The sequence below is a fragment of the Macaca fascicularis genome, chromosome X (genome assembly GCF_037993035.2).
Source record: "Macaca fascicularis isolate 582-1 chromosome X, T2T-MFA8v1.1".
NCBI lineage: Eukaryota > Metazoa > Chordata > Mammalia > Primates > Cercopithecidae > Macaca > Macaca fascicularis.
Genome location: NC_088395.1, coordinates 159,823,215 through 159,840,352, shown reverse-complemented (window position 1 = coordinate 159,840,352; position 17,138 = coordinate 159,823,215). Strand labels below are relative to the sequence as shown.

The window sequence follows — 17,138 nt, the reverse complement described above, 5'->3', positions numbered from 1 at the left end:
GCTTGTCGTAAGATATTGGTGCAGTGTTCCTGTACCAGTGTCCGTGAAGTGGTAGGGGTGGGCCACGCATTGGTGGAGGGGCCAGCGAGGTCAGGGAGTGGGAGGGAAAGTGAAGCCCGGGTACCTGATGGCCTCTCTTTGTCTGTGGGTAGCAGGTCATAGCCATGGGGCTGAGGGGCTCTCAGTCAGGAGAGCATTGAGTCAGCTCCTGCAGGGAAAAGCAGGGGCTGGGGATTGCGCCCTTTGTAAAAAGACATTTCTGTCCAGGTGTGGTGGCTAATGCCTGTGATCCCAGCATTTTGGGAGGCTGAGGCGGGCAGGTCACCTGAGGTCAGGAGTTTTGAGACCAGCCTGACCAACATGGGGAAATCCCGTCTCTACTAAAAATACCAAAATTAGTCAGGTGTGGTGGCACACGCCTGTAATCCCAGCTACTCGGGGGGCTGAGGCAGGAGAATTGCTTGAACCCGGGAAACAGAGGTTGCAGTAAGCCAAGATCGCGCCACTGCACTCCAGCCTGAGAGAGCAAGACTCCATCTCAAAATAAAGACATATTTCTGTTTTATTTCCAGATGTGATTTTCCAGCAGGCAAATAAATATAGTGGGGAGAGGGGGAAGAAGGGGGGGTCCTTATAAATTAGAAATAATCCCAGGTGGGGGGAAAGTGGGTGGGCTGGCAGGGGAGGTGGCAGGCAGGGAGCCCACTGCTGGGCACAGCGCCTGGCTGTGCATCCTGCGCCCCCAGGCTCTGCCAGCTCCCCTCAGTGGCTGGCTCGGTTCCGGGGTCATAAGGCACTGCGGTGGTGGTGGATCCGGCTTGCTGCTGTCTGAGCCAGAGCTCACAGGTCAGTCACTTTGTTCTCCACCAGGGCGGCAACCTGCTGCAGGCGGCAGGCCAGCTGCAGCTTCTGGCCCACAGGGTCCTCCTCCAGGGCACTGATAATCTGCCCAGGCAGAGGAAGGTGCCTGTCTGAGCCTGCCCCTCTGCCTGCTGGCCCAGGGCCACCCACCCTGCTTCCATCTCTGCAGGAGCCTGGGGATCCAGTGGGGGCTGCCTGGGGTCTTCCTGGGAAATCTGAATGAAAGCCGAGTCCCTTCCCCAGCCTGGGCCCCGCCAGCATGGGCTGGCACCGTTGCTCCGCCGGGAGGGTCCACGGGCCTCCCGCTCCGCTGCGCCTCCCCTCTGGAGTGCCCTGGGCCTCACCTGATCGTAGTACCTGTGGATGTGGTTGTAGAGTTCTTGCAGAGCCTCCAGACAGTGGGGAGCAGAAGTGTAGCTCTGGGGGCACCATGTGGAGGGGGGCAGTGAGGTCCCAGCCTGGTCCTCAAGCCCAGTCCCCCCTCTGCTAGTCTTCCCACCCACATGTGGACAGGCGCACCCCCTGGGCCATGCCTCACCCCGGAGAGCTCAGCCAGGGCAGAGTTCATCTCCTGGTAGCTCGCCGGAGAGCTCTGGCGAATGTCTGCATAGTATCTGGAGGAACAGACTTAGTTAGGGGTGGGGCAGCCCCCATTCTCCGCAGCCCCAATGCCTCTGATACCCACCTTTCCACCATTTGCTTGTAGCGTGGGATCTCCCGGGCGTAGAGCAGTTTGTTCACTGGGGAATCCTGCTCCAGAGGGAGGGAAGGCGCTAGGCATGAGCTAGGAGGTGAAGGTGCCACCATTACGCTGCCACTGCCCACCCAGAGCTCTGCGCAGAGCCCTCCAGGCTTCCCCCATAATACTTTCCTCCTCAAGCCCCTGCCAGCTGCTGCTGGCACTGCTCTTACCCGGCCCACTTTATGCTCCGAGGTGGTACAGGAGTCAATAAAGGTCTGGGCGATGACAGCAAGGATGGCGTCCACGTTGTCCGACACCCGCACATCAAAGATGAGCTGTGGGTTCTTCAAGGCATTCACCCAGAACCGCAGCAGCAGACTGGGGGTGCAGGGCGGGCGTGGGCTTGAGGCCCTGGCCCGCCATCGTGATCTCCACCCCATGCGCTCCAGCCTACTGGCAACACACTTGGGGCCAGGGGCCACTGGAAGCTGGCCTGGTGGCCCAGGTGACCTGGGCCCTAGATCTTCCTGTAAGTTCCAGAGACCGCAGGTGGGTGCATCCACCCTGGGAATGTCCTGGTCCCTCTGGGACTCAGTGGACCATGTGCACAGCAGGGGTGGGGCAGCAGGAAAGGCACCTGTTAGTCTTCCAGATGTGCAGGGTCCCTGGGTCCTCGATGCCGTGCTTCTCTGCGAGTTCATCCAGAAGGTCAAACAGGTACTTGACAGCGATGGGGATGGGCCGGTTCACACTGAGAATGGCCTGGAAGGTGTCGTCCACAAACTTCTGCAGCGTGCCCTGCGAGGCAGGGGATAAGGGCCATGTGGAGGGCAGGGTGTGGGGGCCCATCCACGGCCCAGGCTGCCTCTGCCCCTCCCACTTCCTGGCTCGGTCGGGGGCCCGTGGCTGAGCCTCCTCTCAGGCCCAGCCGCCCGGGCCGCACCAACCTTCATGGACAGCAGACGGGTGAGGTAGATTTCCGGAATGGCCTTGGCCCTCGCTGGCTCCCGCTCCCGCAGGCTGCCGCACCGCACCTTGGCCCCTTCTGGCTCCTCGGTGGCTTTCACCAGGTGCCAGAGGCACACCCCACCCTCCTCGCCATCCTCCAGCGTGGGGATGTCTGAGGGCACAGGAGCCTGGCTTCAGGATTATGCCCCCTGCCGCTGGCCTGGGATGCCCAGTCCACTTCCCTGACAAGGTGGGGCAGGGTGGGGACTGGAAGAAAGGAAGGAGAGATGGGCAGAAGATCTCGGTGGGGTGGGGGATGAAGCTGAGGCAGATGCGTGGCCAGGAGTTCTGCCTGTCCAGCCTGGACTCCAGTGGCCCCAGGTCGGGGCCGACCCGGAGGGACTCACTCTCTCCCAAGGGGCACCTCTGGGCCAGGCTCTGGGAGATGCTGCTGCCGCTGTGCAGCTGAGGGACGAGCCCCACTGTTGCTCCATCTGGGACCTGGCAGAGATGGGGAGCAGAGGCTGTGCTGACCCCTGGTGAGGCGCCTACACTGCTCCCACCCTGCCCTGCCTCATCCTGCCCTGCCCCCAGCCCCGCCCTGCCCTGCCTCGACCTCCCCGCCCCAGCCCTGCCTTGCCCTGCCTTGCCCTGCCACTGCTCACACCTTGTAGTGCTGCAAAGTGTTGAGTCTCTTCCAGTGGTTTTGGGTCACGGAGGTCAAGTCTTCATCCGACAGGGTGAGGTGACCAGCCAGGCCCGAGCGCCACTCTGGAGGGGGTCAGGGATGCAGATAGTCTACAGCCTGCTCTCCATGCCCCACGCTCATAGTAAGGCACAGATGAGGGTCTCCAGGTGCCGGAGGGGTAGGGAAGGGTCCCTGGGGTGGGTGGGCAGGGCTGGCTCTCTCACCAAGGTCTAGGGCATGCACTGAGGGCCTCTGGGAGAAGGGGGTGCCCTTGTAGACTTGGTCCAACACCTTCTCCTTGACCTGGGTGATGGTGTCTGTGTCGAGCACCCGGGCCGGCACGCGCTGCACCTCACTGCTGCATGCGGCCCCGCCAGCCCCAGGCCCCACCAGCACCATCAGTGTCAGGGGCTGGAACTCCACGTCCTCCCGCAGCAGGCGGCTATCATTCAGGGTCCGTTTGGCCTTGCCTGTCACGGCGTCCACGGGGCCTTTGTCCACTTGGTACTGGATGGCCCGGAAGAGCATGTACAGTGGCTCACCGGCCACCTCCTGCACTGCCAAGATGAGCCAGCATCAGCCAAGTGAGGGGATGGATGGCAGCCCTTCTCGCCTCTGCCTCGCCTCCAGCCCGGGAGAGGGTTCAAAGTCCTTCCCTTTCCAAAGCCCCCCCTTGCTGGGCCTTGGTCAGGTAGGGCGCAGGCAGCAGCCCCCACATGGCGGGAGGGGAGGAGTCTGCCACTCGGGGCTGGGGGCAGCCGGGACAGTGCCCCTCACCCTCAGGAAGGCGTACAGGCAGATGGACAGCCAGTTGGTGAGCAGTTTTTCCACCATGGTCTCTGTCCTGCGGAGAGCCGGCCACAGGGTCAGGCGTTTGTGCCTGTGTCCCTGCTGAGGACATCTCACTTTCTTTCCCGCAACCTTCTGGGGCTTCCTGGCCCCCCGCACCCCTGGACAGAGCCCGCCCAGGGTGCGATGAGGGCAGGTCTGTGGCGAGCCCTCACCCCCGCCACTGGGTCCAGGTCAAGGCCAACCTGCGTAGCATGAGCTTGGGGTTCCTGTGCACGTAATGGGCTGCCAGGTCACCCAGCAGGGTCCTCATGATGTCAGTCAGGTACTCCAGCTTGCCGTGTAGTGCTAGCGACAGCAGCGAAGCCACATGGCAGCGATCCCTCTGGGAAAAACTGGGCTGCTCCTCCAGGGTGTGGATGAGCTGGGCAAGGGTTGGAGGCTCATCCCGGGAAGCCCCACTCTTCCCCCACATTTGTCTCAGGCCAGCAGTTCCCCAGCCCCACCTCCTTGCCCACCGGGAACTCCTGCCACGAGGCCCTCACCGTGAGGAGGAAGAGCTTGCTGTTGAGCAGGTTGGAGAGCTGCGTGAGGCCCTGGTGCACAGTGGTGCAGCGGCCGTCCTCCCCTGGCCCCTCAGGCTTGGGCTGCAGTGGGCAACCGCCATGGCCAGGGAAGAAGGCGCGCTCGGCGTAGGTGCGGTAGTCCAGGAAGGGGATCCCGCTGGCCTCCAGGTCGCTGCTGAGGTCGGTCATCTCCGTCATGAGGTCTGCAGGCCAGGAGCAGCTGAGGTGTGAGTTCAGGCCCTGTGGGCACCCTGTCCCCCCTGCCTCCGCACCCACCTGTGAACTCCTTTCGGCACTGGTCCCCCACGCCGGTCTCCAGGCTCTCCAGCTGCAGTAGCACCTTCTGGTAGTCCCGCAGGGCCTGCTTGCTCTTGTGCCTGCAGCCCAGGGCCAGCATCAGCCAGGGCCAGGGCCAGGCTGGCCGCCTGCTGGGGTACCCTTGCCAATGGCGAGGAGGGAAGTGTGCTGGGGGTGGGCGGGTCTCACCTGTACATGAGGGTGAGGAGGAGCACGGCGGCAATCAGCACGGCAGCACCCATGCCCAGGCCTGCCTGGGCCTCCATGGGAAAGGCAGACAGCGGGGGCTCAGCCTCGTACTGCACAGGGCCCAGGGCCAGCCGCACATTGCCCATCTGCACCTGGGTGGGCAAGACTCCTGAGTGCATGCCGGCGGCACCTGGCCCACCTGCCCACCCAGGGTGCGGACTCACCACGAACTGTGGCAGGCCAGAGCCATCGGCAGGCTGCGGGGCGTGCGCAGGCGGCTCGCAGTACAGGTGGGTGCGCGTGAGCGTCTTCACCAGGCACTCGCTGCGGCCGATGTGCACGCGCACCTCTTCCTTGCTGATGCCCAGGTTGAGGCCCTCACCCTGGGACACACATGGGAGCCTAAGCCACTGGTCCCCACAGAGGCGGCCTGAGCAGCCTGGTGGGCAGGGTTGGAGATGGCCCTTACCTCCACATCCAGGATGTGGCCTGGCTTGAGGCGGTAGGGGCGGGAAGGCCCCTCGTGGCTGAGGGGTGCCAGGCGGGGGTTGGGCTGGTACAGGAAGCCCTGGCCCCCACTGGCGCTGGCAAAGTCCACTTGCACGTTGTCTAGGGTGAAGAAGACCCGCTGCAGGCGGGCCCTGTCTGGCACAGCAGGGCTCCAGCACAGGAGGAGGCTGGACGAGTTGACAGAGCAGACGGTGGAGCACTGTGGGGCCGGCCGCAGGTGGAGTGAGCTGGGCTCCGCTATGCACTGCCAGGGGCATGGCAGCTTGCCCTCCCCCTCCCCACCGGGCATGGGCATGGTCAGGGACAGCCCTGTTGCCTGCTGGTGAGGGGCTCACCTGCAGCAGTCCCCCACCAAGCTGGATACAAGCCTGGGGATCCGCAGCAGGGGCTCCACAGCTCCTCCTTGGCTCTGGGTCCCGGGGCTGGGCCCTGGAAGCCTGTGCCTCTGTGTCAGCCTCCAGCCACACAGACAGTAGGGGCCGCTGCACCACATCCAGGCCGGTGCCCCTGACACGGATCAGCCGCCCACCCCTGTGCCAGGATGGCAGTCGGGTGTGGGCGGGTGGTGGGCAGCACAGCCCAGCCCCCATCCCACCTTCCCTCCTGCCTGGTGCACAGGCTGGCCTGTGGGCTGACCCTCACCCCCGGAAGCTGGCACTGGGTTCCGCTGCTACAAGCCGGGGGTTGGCGGTGTAGCGGAAGGGGCTGGTGAGCAGTGTGCGCTGGGCATGGCCAAAGACCACAAGGACCGCTGCTTCTCCTGGGACAGCCTGGGGCCTGGTACGGCACACAATGGCCTCCGGACACACTGGCTCCAGGCTGCAGGATGGGTAGCGGGATATCTCATCTTGGCTCTAACTACCGCCCCTCTACCCTAGCCCTGGCCCAGCCCTGGCCCAGCCCCCATAGGAGAAGCCCTACTTAGCCTGTCTTGACAAGGGCAGGGACCACTGGGGGTGGCCACAGCAAGCACTTCTCTGAATGAACCACCCCCCACCCCCGCCATGTAGAAAGGACACTGAGGCCTATGGGAGTGCCCACCACTCGACGGCAGGCAGCAGGCTGGGACTCACATGGGACAGGGTTGGCCACCCACGAAGGCACTGGTGTTGCCACCTGTCTGGAGGTGCTGACCTCGGATGGTGAGCTGGGTGCCCCCTGCCTGGGGACCCCAGTGAGGACTCAGGCTCAGCAGGACAGGGTCCTGGGGAACAGCGTGGGCTGGGTAGGCAAGGCAGCCCAGCTTGGCCCTTTCACCCCCTTGGGCCATGCCCAAGGTTCTCCGGTTCTGAAGCGCAGGTCATCTCTGGGCTTCACCTCCTGGGGCCAAAGTGGACCACACCCTCCTTCCAGAGGCCACTGCACGCTGGGCAGCTTCCTCCCACCCACCCCTGCCACATGGGGAGTAGGAGTGGGGCTCTTTTATCCTCACGGCCAGTCTCTCCCCCTTGGGACAGCCTCCTCCACACCACAGCTTGCAGCCCCAGACCTGGAGCTCTGAACTCTGAAATCCAGTTGCCTCCTTGGGGCACTGCATGGGTCAAGCAGAACCTGCCCCTGCCCCCACTGCTCCTGTCCCAGCCTTCCCACCTGGGAAGTGGTGCCACCAAATGCCCAGGGCAACACTTCCCAAGAGCTTCGTGCCCCAGACTGGCCTGGTTGCCCGCCTCCACTCACATGCTGTGGCTTCCCTCCTAGACATGCAGCGGCGCTTCCTGCTCCCCGCAGACCCAGCTTGACATCCTCATTAGGCGCCTGCCTTTCCTGGCCCTCCCTCCCACCCTCCCCTGCACACCTGGGAGGCCACTGACCTGGTAGGTGAAGTGCTGGCTTGAGATGCCTGGTGGCTGGCTCTTAATGGCCACCTGGACGGGTCCAGTGGTGCCATTGGGGGCAGGAGATGTCACACACACAATCCTGGAAAGCCGAGGCCTGGGAGCTGCTCAGGGCCCAGGGACGCAGGGGACAGCCCACCAGCTGCTACTGAGCACACCTTCTCCACCCCTCCCGTGACCCAGTGCCCCAGGTTTCTTGGCCACAGGCCTGCCTTATCTCTGGGTGGCCATCTCTGAGGGCCTCCCCACCCATCCTCACCCTCCAAGTGCCTCACCGGGCTGAGGTGCGGTAGAGAGAGGGCTCAGGGCTGCAGGGCCGGCTGGCCACGCTCACGGCGTATTGCACATCAGCGAAGGCCCGGCCCAGGTTGGAGCCCAGGATGGTGAGGGCCAAGCCTCCCTCAGGGGGACCAGTCAGGGGCTCCACCTGCAGCAGGCAAATTATGGCAGATGGGATCCCCCGCACCCACACCCCACTCTACAGTGCCGGGTGCCCAGCCGGCCAACCAACCCAGCCAGACCGAGCTGCTGGGGTTTGGGGGCCTGGGGTAGGGCTGGTCTGACCACGGAGGATAGGACAGTGCAGGGCAGGAGAAGTGGGCCACTGGGCTGTAGGGGCCCCAGCAGGAGACCTGCACTCAACCCTAGAGGCGGGGGCTCACCGCATCAATGCTGGGTGCAGGACACAGCAGCTCCACAGCCCCCGGCGGGCACAAGGGCCCATAGCGACAGGCAGGCTGGCCATCAGCACACCACAGGCAGCCCAGGCTCCTGTTGGCCGCTTGGCAGTGGCTGCAGTCCGGGTGGCCCATGGCACAGTCGTACAGGATCACTAGGGAAGGTCAGGCAGTGTGCTGAGTGCCTCCTATCTGCCACCCACACTGCCCCGCCTGCCTGGCTGCCCTCAAGCTCACCATAAAGAGCATGGGCGTTGTCCAGCCTCTGGGCCTCGCCCTGGGTGACGTAGATGGGCACTGGGAGCTCCCGCTGGGACATGGAGGGGTAGAACTGTGGGCAGAGTGTGGGGTCAGGCTGGATGCCCACTCAGGGCACCTCTGACTCTTGTCTCCTCTGGGCCACCCCCTAGAATTAATGTGATTGTTCCCTGCCTCTCCCCCAACACTGGGGCCCAGGGACAGAGGCAGTGGGCCCCAAACAGGCTCTCCACAAAGATGGCAGACTCCTGAGAGTCTATGGAAGCTTGGGGACAAGAGGGTTTGGAGGGCAGCCTCTCACCTGGTGGGCCTGGCAGTGGATGAGGCCCGAGTCCCCTGCTGTCTCCTCCAGGGTGGCCGGCAGCCCCCGAAGTTCTCCAGGCAGCTCCAGCCAGCAGTGGAAGGAGGCAGGCAAGCCCTGGGGAAGGATGCTGTCAGGAATGTGGACATGCTGTTGGCAGACCCCACTGCCCTGCCCACTTCCCTCCTGACGGCTCACTCGGAAATGCTGAAGATTCCGCACGCGTAGGGCCAAATGGCTCTCCCAGCCCACAGGCACCAGGTGGGGACCTGCCAGGCCTTCAACCTGTGGGCAAGCCCCTGGGCCACGCACCTGGACGTCCACCTGGGAAAACGAGAGCCTTCAGCCCTTTAGAACTCAAAGGGCCTACTGCCGGGCGGGCCTGGGAAAGGTGGAGAAGGGACAGCCCTGTCTCTGCCCGAAGGTCGGGCCCACCCACCTCCTGGGTGCTGTAGACGGTCCTCTCGCCCTCTGGGCAGTGCTCTCCATATACACAGTGGCTACTCTGGGGGCACCAGTGACACCGCCAGATGCTGCCCACGCAAGCACGACACCTGGAGGGGAAGGGCAGCTGCTCAGCTGAGTGCCCTCTGCGGTCGCCACCTCTACCCCAAGAGGCAGGCCCAGGGACTCACGGGGCAGCTGCCTCCAAGGCCTGGATGGCACTGCAGTCATAAAAGGAGAAGTTGGTGGCAGCCACAGCCACATCTTCGAACATCAGGGCCAGGGGCACAGTGACATGTTCTGGGAGGGGACAGTGGGGGCAGGACAGGTCAGGTGGTTCATTCCCCCTCCAGCTTTCACCCCAGCCCCCTACCCCATGAGCCACTCACCTGTGCCTGGAGGGTTAAGTGGCACCTGGTCTTGGGGAGGGGTGACACAGGCTACGTAGGGCCCTTCCACATGAGCCAAGCTGTCATAGTCCCCGAACGCACAATGGAAGTATTCATCTGCATCCAGGATGGGCAGCCGGGGGACAGACAAAGTGACCTGGGACGCAGCAGGGAGAAACAGGGAGATGGAGCCAGAGCAGAGGGGGTGACCACTGCTGGGGGCGGCAGCAGAGGCCATGGGAGAGAGACGAAGGGAGGCAGGTTCATGCTCCAGGCAGTGGTCAGGCTGCCCAGAGGGCCCAGTGGTGGTGGGCAGCTTACCTGGCCCTGCTCCTGGCGGGGGTGGTGGCTCGGCAGCAGGCTCTGGATGTGCAGGCAGTGGCTGTCCTCCTCATAGCTCCACAGCCACTGGTTCGGCTGGCCCGCCCGCCTGCACTGGCCCTTCCGGGTACACCTGCCAGGCAGGGGCCTATCAGGTCACCGTGGGGGTCCTAGACTCCAAGCATGACCGACAACGGGGCTGGGGAGGCCGGCCCAGCTGGAGTGCGGTGGGGTGCAATGAGCAGGAGGTGTGAAGGGGATTGTGCCCAGAGAGAAAGGGGCCAAGCAGGCCAGGCCTCATGGCCGAGGCATGGGCTCCAGCCAAAAAGGAGCTGTGACTGGGCTGAGGGACGCAAAGTGACTCAGGGCTGCCTTAAAGGATTCCTGGGAATGCCGGGTGTAGCACGGGCTGGAGGGCAGCTATGTGGGGGTCCTGGACCCTGGCTGGGGCTGCTGGGATGAGGAGCCCACAGGCTGGGTGGTGTTGGAAAAGGGGGGTGCCAACCAGATTCACGGCTCAGTGAAATGGGGCAGGATGGGTGATCTCCGTGGTGGTCCCAAGTCTCTCCAACAGGCACCTAGGGCTGCTTCCAGGGGCAGCCTCCTGGCACACACCACCCATTGGCCCAAGCCTAGGCACAGGCCCCGTGCTCACCTGCCCTGGAGGACACACCAGCCACACAGCGGGTCCTGGGCCCGGAGGCAGCTGGCACAGTCAGGGAACTGGGGACAGGCCGCCACAGGTATCCGGTCCACCTGGAGGGGCAGCAGAGCAGAGAGGCAATGGACACAAGACTCGGGCCGCGTGTGCTGGCCCCTTCAGCCCCAGGACGGCCCTCACCTGGTGAGCAGTCAGGACATAGAGGTGACTGTCACTGCTGTCCAGCAGCAGGTCTGGGCTGATGGCTGAGCCTGGAGGCCCCACTTGCTGGGAGTGGTAAACCTGGCCCTGGGAGCCGTGGAGAAAGACCTGAGTGGGGGGACAAGGACAAGGCTGGGCCAGATGGCCAAAGGTTGCCCGTTCAAGGGACACGCCCTCCTCCCAGTGGGGGCTCCTTTTTAGAGCCAGCTCCCCTTCCTGCTGGGCCATCGAGGGAGGACACATCGCTTCCCCCACTCAGCACCCTCAGGTCTGGGACACTCTCCAGGGAACCATGATACCAGGGCAGCAGCGGCACCCTGGGTGAGGCCCTGCGTACCAGGGACAATTCTGCCAGGTGGGAGGGCACCTATGGGGAGACAGGAAGGTCACCAGGAGGCACCACACCCTGCCCACCTCACCCAGCCACCTCAGCTACCTTCACCGTGAGCCACCACCAGCCGTCACTGTGTGGCAAAGCCCCCCAACCCAACTGTGGGATGTGGGCTAAGAGGTGGAGGTTTCTGGGGGCTTCCCTGAGCCTCTGTGGCCAGGGGCACACCCAGCCAGACAGCAAGGCCAGGCCCTCACCTTGTGCAGCTGGCCCTGGGTGTCCCCTAGGAAGGCTATCATGTGCCCGTCTGCCTGGAGGGCTGCCACGGCGCTGACCGGCTGCCCGAGCTTCAGCAGAGGCTGGGCCTCCAGGGGCTGGCGGCCGGCAATGGGGCTGGGGGTGTGTTCGTCGCCGCAGGGGTACGACTCGGGGGAGTCCTACATGACAGGGAGCAGAGAATCAGCCCCCGGAAGAGGGCAAAGAGGCAGTCAGGGGGCATGCCCAGGGTGCCAGCGGGAGGAGAGCCAGGCACCCTGGCTTGGGAGGATCCCAAGGCCCAGCAATCAGGGCTGAAGGGCCAGGGCACCTGGCAAGCTCATAGCATCCAGAGGGAGAAAGGTGGAAAGAAACGGGTGGAGAGCAGGCAGGAGACCTGGAGACTCAGCCGACCCCTGGCTGAGAGGTTGGCTGGCACTTCCCATGGGCAGGCACCCCTGCCCAGTGCTGAAAGATGCTAGCCATCCACAGAGGGAGTGGGGGTGGAAGGGCATGCCACTCACAAGGGGCAGGGTGACACAGCGCGACGTGACGCCGTACTCCACGGTGGCTTCTTCTGCACCGCTGGGGCCCCGGCCGCCTGCCGTGTAGCAAAGTCTCCGGGCCTGCTCCATGCTGGCCCCCAGCTCCGCCATGGGGAAGGCGCAGAGTGCCGCCTGGGTGCCCCCTGGGCCCGCGGCAAACGCCCCTAGCAAGGTGCCCGGGGCAAGGAAGGCGGCCTGGATGAGGCCCTGGCCCTGGCAGTCGAGGGGGACCTCCACATAGGAGTACAGGTTGGTGTCCCCCAGGCAGACGCGGGCCACGTAGGAGCGGTACTCAGCCTGGGCCCGGGCCCCACGGCGGCGGAACACAAAGTAGGCGGAGCGGGTGTCGGCAAAGGCCCCCACGTAGCTGTTGTTGTAGTCGGAGAAGTCGCCTACCACCAGGCGGCCCAGGCCCTCGCTGGAGAAGGGCTGAGGCCCTGCCAGCTGGCGGATGGCCAGGGGTGGCACCCCTGCCGACAGCTTGCCCGCCAGGCCTCTGGCCACAAGCAGGAGGTCCTGGCCGGGCAAGGGCACCACCAGCCCCACTGTGGCCACTCCCGGGGTATTGGCAGCCACAAACTGCCCGTCACCAGGGTCCTCGGCCTGGTACAGCACCTCGGCCACATCCCCGAGGCGCCGTGTCTCACACACACCCTGCCGCACCTGCCCACAGGCCACCAGTTCCTGGGCACGGCTGCTCACCAGCAGCAGCTGGTTGGCATTGTCAGTGAGCTGAGCCTGTGGGCACTCAGCCGGGTCACGGAAGGGCACACAGTCGGGGCTGTCGATGACAGGGCCAGTGACAGCCATGGCCTCGAGCTGCAGCTCAGGGCTGAGCTGGAAGAGGCGGTTCACGGCGCCGACATAGAGTGTGCCTCGGCCAGGCGCCAGTGCCAAGTGGTTGAGAGTGGTGTTAGGTGCGGAGAAGCGATGGGCCCCTGTCAAGGGCAGTGGTGGTGGGGACAGCAGCAGCAGGAGGAGGCAGAGGCCGAAGGGAGGCCAGCGAGCCATCACGGGGGCCTGTGAGAGGGCACAGGTCAGGGCAGTGGGAGTGCAAGGCAGATAGAAGACCAGAGGAAGGTGGAAGGCGGGGTGGAGAGAGGCCAGGGTGCTCAGGGCCTGGGAGCAGGGGAGGCAGAGAGATGGAGGGCGAGGGAGAGTGAGCAGAGACAAAGAGACAGAGGGGGCACAGAGAGAGGAGGACAGAAGGAGGGACAAAGACAGAGTCCAAGAGCTGGAGCAAGAGGCAGGGAGGGGTGCACGCACGCACGCACAAGCACACAAGGAGAGAATTCTTTTATCTCCTACTTTATATGCATGTAGATTGTTGAAGGGGGGCAGGTCCTGGAAAGCCGCAAGAGCGCTAACAGAGGGACTCTGAGTCACAGAGCGGGCAGGGGAGGGAGGGAGGCCATGGGAGCTGGAAGGCTGGCGGAAGCTGTGTCACAACGCGCCCCTGCGCCCACCACCCAGACAAGAGAGATGGAAGTGGAGTGAGAGGAGTGAGGCCACCAAGGGACTGGACAGGGAGAGAAAACCTGCCCTGGACAGCCAGGGCCGGCTGCAAGGAGGAACCCTCCCCAGCTGGGGGAAAGAGCCAGGCAGCCGCGGGCTGAGCAAGGAGCAAGTCAGCGAGGAGCAGGGGTCAGTTCCATGCTGGCCTGCTCCATGCTGGCGCCCAGCTCCGGGGTGAGGAAGCACTGGGGCAAGCCAGTAGGGGTGCTGGGAGAAGCCAGGGGTGCCAAGAGACAACACAGGCTGCAGAGGTGCAGGGAGGCCTGCTCCTGCCCCATGGGCCCCAGCAGTTTGGGTCTCTCAGGGCCTGGCACAGGGGGCCTCAGTGTGGCAGTGTCCCGGGAGAAGAGCAGACCAGGAGATCTGGCCGGGGGAGGGGTCAGGGAAGGGGCAGGGAGGGGTGCCAGACTGGAGATGGCTCCTGGGTGTGCCTGGTGGGAACCCGGGGCTGAGCCGCTGAGGGTGAGAGGTGAGAGCAGCCCCTGCTGTGGCCCCTGCTGTCCCCCACAGAGAGATGTTGCCCTGGGTGTGTGGTCACATGCCAACCAAGAGTGGGGCCGCTGGGACTCAGGGCAGAGCAGCGCCTGGAGGAAGGCCCAGAGGCCCCTTATCTCAGGAACACAGGCAGGAAGAGCACGGACATTTCCTGCAGACCCCGGGCTATCTGTGGCAGTGTCTGCCTTGAGGGAGACTGCAGCCTGTATGTCCTGGGCCCTGGCCAGAGCCATCCTGCCCTACCCTGCCCCTCCCAGGAACATTTTTGGGGACACCGGGCCTGGGCACTTACCATGAAGTGGTGCAGCAGAGGGGTCTCGTGGGTGGCGTGGCACATCCGCTCAGTTCAGCTGCCCCAGGGCAGTGGTGATGGGCATGAGATGGCTGTGGGGGGCATTGTCCTGAGTGGGAGGGAGATAGTTGAGGCTCAGCCCCATTCGAGCTGGCCTGGGGAAGGAGGGGCGGTGGTGGGGGTGGCGCCCAGGGCCTGGCGACCGGGCTCCCTCACAGCTGGCAGCTTTGTCAATAGTGGCCAGGCCAAGGCAGCCCTGCCTCCACCACAACAATGTTCCCTCTGTCCAGAGGCCAGGCCGGGGCCCCACTCGCTGGTGCTGCCACCCCCACTGGGCTGTTCTGGACAGGGGGCTCCTTGCCACTTCCCACCCTCAGGGAGCCACCCCCGGGATCTGGGGACAAAGGGCCGGGGTTTCCTCCAGCCAGCCCTCCCCCTCTGGCCCTGCAACCCCTGTGTCACTAAGCATGCCCCTCCCTGACTCCCCTGGGTCCCTGTGAAGGGCACGGGGCGGGCTTCAGAGCCAAGGCTGATAGCCTTGGGGCCTGGGTGAAGTGCCAGTCCTGGCCCTCAATGCCTGCCTTTGTCCAAAAGATCTTCCCCCACACCCCCGGCCCAGCCCTGCCCCTGGGGACTGGTGAAGTGGTGCCAGGTACAGCATGGTGGCAGCAAGCAGGACCACAGGAGGAGGCTGGTTGAGATGGGCTGAGGCAGAGGGTCCACAGGCCAGGGCTGTCCACCCCACCCCCTGAAGCACCATCCTGCTGGCCTAGACACCATCCGTGCAGGGGGTGGGGAAGGGAGGGGCACCTAGCAGCTAGCCCCCCTGTCACCCTCGCAGGCCACCCTGGCCAGTGGCACAGGAGCAGGTGCACTGGGGATGGGGTCTCTTCCTCCCTCACAGCACGGCAGCAGTAGGCTCCAGGGCAAGGTGGCAGCGGGCTGCTGCCACCTGGCTGGGCCAGTTGGGTGGCTGTGGGGGTGGGGAGCCAGGCGGGCAGCCTCTCTACCCTGTACTCTGCCTGGGGTTGGTGCTGGCTTTCCCATTTCGGGGAAGAAACACGGTTCCCCACCTCCTAACCCCAGGGCTACCCCTTGGGGGACATTGTGCTCTCAGGCACCTAATGCCGTCTTCAGGCTGGGCCAGCGCCCGAGAGCTCTTGCCTGACCCCAGCCAGTTGGCCCTGAGACCCTTGCTTCCCCCTGGCCTAAGCACACCCTGTTGCCTTGGTCTGAAGCCTGGTAGCCCCGGCACCCCAAGCCCAAGCCTGCCCCAGCTCTTGCCTACCTGGCGGGCCACCAGCAAGGGCCAAGTAGTAGCTGGCAGTGCCAGGAGCACGTCTCACGGAGCCCCAGCCTCCCTCCCCGCAATGCAATCGTGCCCAGCCCGACTCATCCCAACAAGCCTGGCCAGGCAGCCCAACCTCTCTCTGCCCGCCCCTTTGCCCAGTGGCGCAGGGCAGGGCGCTGCTGCCCTCTGCTGGCCGCAGCTGGCATGATGGAGGACTGACTGTGGGCACTTGGCTGGAGCAGGTGAGAGAAGGCAGCGCCCTCCTATCGGGCGGGCATTCCATAACCTGGCACGAAGCACCTACTGGATGCCAGGCTTGGGCTTGGCACTGGCACCATTCAGAAACAAACACAGGCTGGGAAACTGAGGCACAGGAGGTTAGGAAACTTGAATAAAGTCACACAGTATGTGGCAAGACTGAGTCAACAACAGGGCCCCTTCACTTCACCATCAGGCTACATGACCTTGAACCATGAAGATTGGCCGGCATTGGCAGGAGATGGAGCTGAGGCCTACCCCAGGCCAGGCCTGCACGTGACATGCCCACGTGGAGTTGAGAAAAAACCAGTGTTTCCCACCAGCTGGAACACAAGGTTGGTCGACGGCTGGCTTCCAGGGTGTGGCAGAGGCCAGCAAATCAGGCAGGGTCTCTGTAGTCAGGCTTGAGAACTTGGACTTGCCTCGCCATGGGCAACTGCAAGTTGGTGGTGCTGGGGCAGAGAATGTGGGGAGGCCTGGTCCAGTGGTGGTTGTGGGCATGGGGAGAGGTGGGTGCATTCCAGAGGCGCTCTGAGGAGGCAGCATTCTGAAGACTGTGTGTTGGACCCAGGGCAGGAGGTGAAGGCAGGAGAATCCAGGCGACCCTGGGGCTTTTCTGCTGGGGCACTGTTCCCCCTGTGTCAGGGCCGTCCATGGAGGTGCCGGCAGAAGTGGGAGGATGGTAAGATTGAGGGGCTCATGAGGGAGGAGGAAATGGCAGTGGGGCTGGGGAGGCCGCGGGGTGAGAAGCTTGGCTCAGGTGACTGGAGCCCTGGGGGCAGCTGGGGTATGGGGCCAGGTGTTCGCCCTGGAGCTCAAAGGCCCAGCAGGCTCGGCGTATGGGTGCTTCCCTGAGCAGCTGTGTCATTCTTTCCAACCTGCATGGAGAGAAATGGGGCGCAGAGGCAGGTGGCTTGCCATGGCCTGACGTCATTTCTTCAGAGTGCACTCCACGGAGATGGGATTTGAACCGGGCATTCTGGCATGGGCCACACTCTGGACCACTGGGCCCAAGATCCACAGCCTCTCACCTGTGGCCGCTGAGGACGTGGAGGCAAACCAGGCAGGCCCGTGGGAAGGGACCACCAAAAATCGAGTGAGCAGCTGGCGAGGGGTCTCTCCCCAACAGGAAGGCCGGGCGGCCTTGACGGGGCCACGGAGGGATCTAGAACCTCCAGGAGGGCAGGCTCGGGGGAGCCACCTGCCCTCTCTCCCTCTCCCTGTCCTTCCCCCCATGCCTACCCCAACACACACACATGTCCTTGCTGGCCCTGCACAACAGCGATGCCTGCAATCTGGCATGAGGGATGGGATTTTCCTTCCTTTCCACAGAAGAAAATAAATCAGGCTGGGCACCGTGGCTCCTGCCTGTAATCCCAGCACTTTGGGAGCCCAAGGCAGGAGGATCGCTTGGGCCCAGAAGTTCTAGACCAGCATGGGCAACATAGTGAGACCCCCATCTCTACATACAAATTTAAAAATTAGCCAGGCATGGTGGTGTGAGCCTGTAGTCCCAGCTACTTGGGAGGCTGAGTTGGG

At 64.2% G+C, this 17,138-nt stretch overlaps 1 protein-coding gene across 17 annotated transcripts; it reads right to left on the bottom strand.

Annotated features, from left to right (window-relative positions):
- Positions 1-544: 544 nt before the first annotated feature.
- Positions 545-15,444, bottom strand: PLXNB3 (plexin B3). Of its 17 annotated transcripts, none has more exons than XR_012430046.1 (36): positions 15,339-15,444; positions 14,051-14,159; positions 11,728-12,768; positions 11,206-11,385; positions 10,597-10,725; positions 10,411-10,511; positions 9,756-9,888; positions 9,435-9,591; positions 9,237-9,345; positions 9,041-9,155; positions 8,800-8,925; positions 8,602-8,718; positions 8,280-8,373; positions 8,028-8,197; positions 7,641-7,792; positions 7,342-7,447; positions 6,604-6,734; positions 6,173-6,349; positions 5,866-6,061; positions 5,490-5,729; positions 5,245-5,403; positions 5,021-5,172; positions 4,811-4,911; positions 4,514-4,737; positions 4,214-4,392; positions 3,957-4,023; positions 3,404-3,736; positions 3,159-3,262; positions 2,899-2,992; positions 2,491-2,663; positions 2,181-2,341; positions 1,774-1,921; positions 1,547-1,645; positions 1,400-1,475; positions 1,206-1,280; positions 545-945 (listed from the first exon to the last, which is right to left on the bottom strand). XR_012430046.1 is itself a non-coding variant. In XM_005594917.5 (36 exons), exons 2-36 carry the CDS (start codon positions 14,093-14,095, stop codon positions 841-843), a joined length of 5,730 nt encoding a protein of 1,909 aa, XP_005594974.3. In that variant the 5' UTR covers positions 14,096-14,159; positions 15,339-15,444; the 3' UTR covers positions 545-840. The 17 variants fall into 17 exon arrangements, 11 of the variants coding, with proteins under 11 accessions (XP_005594974.3, XP_015299728.3, XP_065394188.1 ...); XR_012430045.1 differs by having other exon boundaries at positions 1,547-1,611; XR_010584240.2 differs by having other exon boundaries at positions 3,404-3,731.
- Positions 15,445-17,138: the final 1,694 nt, after the last annotated feature.

Coding starts and splice junctions, on each gene's coding strand:
- PLXNB3 (XM_005594917.5), bottom strand. CDS start 14,095: ATGTGCCACGCCACCCACGAGACCCCTCTGCTGCACCACTTCATG. Junction 3,263..3,403: donor AGTGCATGCCCTAGACCTTG/GTGAGAGAGCCA, acceptor GACCCCCTCCAG/AGTGGCGCTCGGGCCTGGCT. Junction 2,993..3,158: donor ACACTTTGCAGCACTACAAG/GTGTGAGCAGTG, acceptor CATCTCTGCCAG/GTCCCAGATGGAGCAACAGT.